Genomic DNA, 6,532 nt, shown 5'->3' on the forward strand with positions numbered 1-6,532 from the left:
CTATAAAAAATAATATCTGTGTATATATATATATATATATATATATATATATCATAAATGTTGATATACAAGATCTGCCAAGAAGATTATGTATATATCGAAATATTAGAGTATTTATCAAATATTAATATTATTAGAGTATTTATTGAAAATTAAGACCAAGGAAAAGGAATTAAGCATGACAATACTTCGTATGCACATTGAGAATCTTAAATCAATATTTAAGCAAGGGGGGGGGGGAAAAGCAAAATCACTTTTGAAATGAATCACAGTCAAGACACAGTCTGTTTGACAACCCTTCATTTATTATTTCAAGCCAGATGGATGGATGAACCCTTTTTAAAATGAATCCAATATATTTAGATGGATCACTAATCTGAAAAGCAAAAGAAATAAATGACTACTTACACGGCAACGGGCTCCTTGAATTTGCCGCACTGTTGTATTTGAAACATCAGATCTCCGCCATTCACATATTCCATTACAAAATACAGTCTATCCTAAAAACAACAACTGCCTTATTTAGGATAAAAAACTGTCCTATTCAAATTGAATCGAACACAATCAGTCATTTTGAAACATAAATAACCTAACTCTAGATTTATCATGAGCATCCCCAGCCTCAAGGGTTATCACTGTACTGGTGTAAAATATTTAAAGCAATACTGGGTGACAGCATTTTATGTATGAATCAGCTTAGTTTTGCTAAAGTACCTTTCCGATTAAGACATAGATGGGTCCTCTTGCTCTACGAAGTGGTAGTTGTACATCACTATTTCCGGTCCATGAACGGTGACGAAAAAGCAACCCTTGTGAGGTCACACCTCTCCCAGTTTCCGAGTCGTCCAAGCCACAGGAGAGGACGGTAGTAAAAGAACCATATTCCATGACATGGAGCTGAACACATTCATTTCGCGTGGATGATCACTTGTCTGTTCACACTGACGCACACATAAGGTGATGCTGTCCATCTAGGATTTCCCATGCTGATATTTTTAGATGAAACACACGCCATTTTGTGTATGTCTGCTATCCCATGACTTTTGATACCTTTGGGTATATTATCTGAGATAAAAAAGAGTTTCTTTTGCGCTTAAGGACAATCCTTTTAATCGATGAAAAACTAAACGCAAATGAAGATTTTTTTTCTATTATTTTTCTGCTAATGTCTGGCATTTAGAAGTTGCTAAAATTTATAATTTAAATACATCTCTTAACTGTAATAAGCGAGGGGAAATCAAATGTTTTTACTTTGGGGTCATTCAATTCTTCTCAGCAAAAAGGTTTCGGTAGTTTGTCTCTTAGTCCAAAATGAGATCGAACCTAAGACATGATTAGACACGCACTCTTATGTAAAATCTTAATGATCAGGTGATATACAGCTTTATTGTCTTTACGAGACCGCTTTATATTTGTTTACGTTTCATATATGAATTGCTTGTAATGCAATAAGTATATAAAAAATCTCCATCACTTGTTTCCCTATTGGAAAAAATTCGCAAAACCAGTATCAAAAACCAGTAACAATGATACCAGAACCAGTANATTTAGAAGTTGCTAAAATTTATAATTTAAATACATCTCTTAACTGTAATAAGCGAGGGGAAATCAAATGTTTTTACTTTGGGGTCATTCAATTCTTCTCAGCAAAATGTTTCGGTAGTTTGACCCTTTGTCTCTTAGTCCAAAATGAGATCGAACCTAAGACATGATTAGACACGCACTCTGAAGATTCTATGTAAAATCTTAATGATCAGGATATACAGCTTTATTGTCTTTACGAGACCGCTTTATATTTGTTTACGTTTCATATATGAATTGCTTGTAATGCAATAAGTATATAAAAAATCTCCATCACTTGTTTATATATAAAGCACAATTTCGTGCTTTATTAAAAAACTACAGTGCGTCAAATAATTTTAATACACAAGTATAATCTAACAAATATTCGAATTTATACAATATCCAATTGTTGAAATTTAACTCACTCCCGAAGGTAAACAACCTCGTAATCACCTGATAATTGAGTAGTGCGTCTAATAATTGGGTGAAGCGTTTGTGAGAGAAGGTGTACCACTTACCATCGTCTGAAAGCAGGAGTGTAGCTGAACGAGGAAAGGTGGCTTATTGGCTAGAGCCAAGACACGTTTCTCGACCATGGCACACTCCACGTCATCATCTTGAATGATGATGTCTTTCTTCAGAATCTTGATGGCATACAATTCATCCGTCCCTTTCCTTTCAGCCAACATCACCTGTGAATACACTCAATTTCAACAAGATTTGTTTCCAAGTCTCCATTTATGCAAACCTATCTTCATTTTCTGACGCGACTTTCCAGAGGCAAGTGTTAAGAAAACCAGGCGAAAAAAATGTCTGGATTTTTTTTTCCAGCCTGATTTAAAGTTACTAAAATATGAAAGCTAATTAAAGTTCTCAGTGAAGGTCGAGAGGTTTTCCTCCAAAATAATTTTTAATACAAATTTGTTATGGAATTTCTTTTAAGATAATATAAACCCAATGAAAGAGGTTCGTACTTATAAGGAAATATTCTTCCAACCCACTTGGATCCCATCTGCTTCACAACTTACAAAAAGTGACACTGCTTTGTTTACATAAATGTCGGTAACAGTGAAGGTTGAAAAGCGTTCATTCAATCTAGTTTATGTATAAACATGTAATTCGATTATTTATAAGACTTACAATAGGAAATCCTACTCAGGAAAACAAATTATCTTAAAATAGGTGACATAAATAAATCTCAAAACAGTGATCTTCTCTTAACAACAAAGACAATTCATCATCAAAGGGAAGATATAAAGAAGGGTCTTACCTTACCGAAACTGCCTTTTCCAAGAACCATAATGAAGTTGAAATCGGAAGCCCTGATAACGTCCTGCTTTCCCATGTTGTGAGGAATGTCTGTGATGGCAGATATCAACTTGTCTGATTTCTTCATCGATATCCTTGCCTGCAGAATAGCTTTCATATAATGCAGGTATTATTTATAAAAGTCATAGACTACTCTGAAAACGGGATATCCTGCCCCATATACTTCTTGTCCTTCTACAGCTCGCTTTGCATGCACCTGTTATGACCTCTATAGTTTGTCTAAAGTAAGAACTCGTCTGGACCGATGACAATGGTAACGAGGTATTTCAAGTAGGGGTGTGAGGTATAAGAAAAGTTTTCTCCGAAGCCCTCCTTTAAAGGCGCTATTTTTTCTTGTGGCGGCTCTCTAACCGTAGACAAACTATAAATATATGTTTCCACAAACCAGAAAGATTTGGAAAAGTAAACTCCAGAAAGACGGAAAATTAGTATATATACCTATATTGCAGTCAAAATGACTAGATTGTGAATGCGTCAATAAATTTGTTTAAAATTAATTTTTAAAATTTTTTATATTATTTACAGTTATTAGTAAATAGTAACGATAAAAAAAATTACATGCTGTTCAAAAAGTCACAAAATTCTAAGAAATTGTGTCATTGTATACATTTCTAATTGAAATTAAAAGCAGTCAAAATGACTTCCTTAGGCAATCTAGAGTTAAGATAAACAATACTTTTAGTGAATAATGTATCTTAATTTTTGTATTATAAGTAAACAAGTTTTATAAAATTTTATTTAAAATGTACACCAAATATAAGATAAACCATTTAAGGTTACAACCCTATTCCAAAAAAACTCTATCTAGCATACCAAAAAAAGTTATCAACACTTTGGTAATTAATTCGTAATTATCCCAGATAGCATAATAAGATCTATTTCTATTCGACAAAAACCTAAAAAGGTTTGTTAAGCGGTTTACGTGTAAACCTTCTAACCTTAAGTCGAGCTCTATTCAACACACATTACACTGACCTTGGGAGAAGCAACCTTTTATATAAAAACCTTAAAACGAGATTGGCTTGAAAAACTCCTTTCATAATTTTTTTTTTATAACTCGACCTGCCCTATTTAAGGGCATACGAGTGTAGATTCATAAAACATATATTATACACACATAAAACATCAGAAATTATATAAAATCACAGAAATTTAAAATCACAGATGTCAGCGGCATCAGCCCGACAGAAAAAATACAGCATTACAAGTAACAGCACAAAAAAGGTATAACATCAATGACATCTGCCAAAACTGAGCCATTATAAAAAATAAATAGATAAAAATCCAATACGGTTCCTTACGCAATTAAAAAAATGAAAAGAATACAATACAAAAAATTTAAAATCTCAAGAAGGAACGATAAAAATGGTCCCAAAGTTAAAAAGAAACATAATAACATCACACACTAATACAAAGGACTAAGTAGTTAAAATCGTGACCTATAACCGNAAAAAAAAAAAAAATTAAAAAAAAAAAAAAAAAAAAAAAAAAATTAAAAATTTAAAAACAGAAGAAGGTTGTAAGCCCAGGAGCAACCATCCAGTAGTTAAGCTCAAAGTCTAAAATTAGTAAATTTATAAAAATAAATAATAAAATAGTAAAACATGATAAGGTTGAGACACCCAAATTAGAGGTCGTGGATTCTGAATTATTATTAGACTTTCTCTAGAATATCCTCCAATGTTTGTTTAATGATGGATTTAATTATACCCCTTGCAGGTCGAGCTTGAAAAGCATTGGACTTGATCGAAATTTTGAAAATGATTTCCACAGAGTGTTCGGAATCTTGGGCAATGCAAAATCAAGTGGTCAACATTTTGAAATTCACCACAATAATTGCATGCCGGGGATTTGTTAAAGAGTCAACTTTGATGGTCACCGAACACTCCATGGCCCGCTAAAAATTGGTTGAAACAGAACTGCAGTCTATTATGTTTTGGGTCTTTTATGAATTTATAACCCTGTCTCCCTTTTTCAGAATCCCGCCAGTCTTGTTTCCATCTCTTATTTGTGTAATCTTTGACCATTGTTTTAACTTGGGCGATGGTGCTCGGGGACTCAATAGTAATACTACCGAGACTCCTATGTGGGCCTTTACCCAATTGAGTTTGATCAGAGTTGTTTGGTTTTTTTCAACCAAAAGGGAGACAGATAAAACTCCTTTCATAAAGCAAGCTGAAAATAATCTCTTTTCTCAGCTGACCCCCTGTCATGAATGCAATTGGATCGCCAGTGTGTGACGTCACCTAAAACGATTCTTTTTAAAGCTTCTTTGAAAAACAGTGTCCTTTTGAAAAACTGCAATATTTTTCTTGCTTTTATTGACAAGAAAAGGTTTTTTAGTAGAAACAATAAAAAGGAAAATTCCGACACAAGGTTGTTGATATTTCACACAATGTTAGAAGCTTATATGAGTGCCTACCTTCATTTGAGTTTTAAGCTCTGAAATATCTTTGTCTTGTGGAGGTACGGGCACGTTGTAAAATTCGCCCTCTTCGGCTGTGAGCAATTTGAACCATCCCTCTGCGGGATTTTTCATGATTTCTGAGATCCCGAAGGACAGGGATCCCATAAAATCATTCCTCGACGTCCTGTCCCAGTCCCACACTTCTACCAACAGGCGTCTGTCCTTGTCCTCTGGTTTGAGATCACTGCAAAAGTCTGTCTTCAATTGCATATATATATATATATATATAAATACAAGAAAACACTAAGAAAGTTAAGTTAATATTTAAATTATTCTTCATGTTGTACCCGGTACGGAGAGCCTAAATCAGAGGGGAACTTCGGATCGACATCCTGCTACTCTGAAAGCAAAAGCGAAAGCAAACGATTTTTTGAATTGCATTCTATTCCCGAAACTTTACCTTCCTATAAAGCGTGTGATGATAAAAGATGCAAAACTTGCCCTAATATTGACAAAAAACATACTGTTCCTTATAACGTTAGCTCCAAATCTTTTTGTAAAATTAAAAATGTTATTTATATGTTAACCTGTGGTTTCTGTAATATGAAATATGTTGGACAAACTAGTAACTCACTTAACATTCGAATTAATCAACACCGTTCTGATATTAACAGTAATAAGACTATCAATAACCTGGAATTGAATCATTTTAGAGTACATAAATTTAACAGAGTCAAAATTAATATCTTAGATATTATAGAGGATTTAGATTTAAGACTACAGAAAGAAAATTACTACATGCTTCTATACAAAACAATTCTGCCGTATGGGCTAAACGATACCTTCCAACATACACAGATTAACTACAATAACTCATCAACTTATTCACTTTTTCATATTAAAGATAAGCGTACAAATCGAGGTAAACGGGGTTCAAGAAGTAATAGAAACTCTCTTAATAGTGACAAATTAAATATAAAATTTCTTTCTAATATGGAAAAAGACTTTAATAAACAATATAGCATTAAACCAATTAAAGATTTTGTCTTCTCCCTTAAGAATTATGAAACATATAAGTTCTACGATCTTATTATTAACTTTTCTTTCATTAATTTACATTTCAAAATTCTTTGTTTCGATCTTATAAAAGCCAAAATGAGCAAAATTTTGCCTAATAATAAGAAAAGTTTAGATAATTTATATTTCGTTATTAACTTTCAAAATCCTATTTTC

General features: G+C 32.9%; 1 protein-coding gene across 1 annotated transcript in view; it reads right to left on the reverse strand.

Moving 5' to 3' along the window:
- Positions 1-6,532, reverse strand: part of LOC107445195 (Protein C kinase 53E) — a 54,973-nt gene that overhangs the window by 12,517 nt on the left and 35,924 nt on the right. The window contains exons 7-10 of the mRNA XM_016059539.3: positions 5,315-5,543; positions 2,834-2,971; positions 2,082-2,255; positions 409-500 (exon numbers count right to left, since the gene is read on the reverse strand). Coding sequence (XP_015915025.1) covers positions 409-500; positions 2,082-2,255; positions 2,834-2,971; positions 5,315-5,543 — 633 coding nt within the window. The remainder of the gene's footprint in view (positions 1-408; positions 501-2,081; positions 2,256-2,833; positions 2,972-5,314; positions 5,544-6,532) is intronic.

The sequence above is a fragment of the Parasteatoda tepidariorum genome, chromosome 6, assembly GCF_043381705.1.
Source record: "Parasteatoda tepidariorum isolate YZ-2023 chromosome 6, CAS_Ptep_4.0, whole genome shotgun sequence".
Taxonomy (NCBI): domain Eukaryota; kingdom Metazoa; phylum Arthropoda; class Arachnida; order Araneae; family Theridiidae; genus Parasteatoda; species Parasteatoda tepidariorum.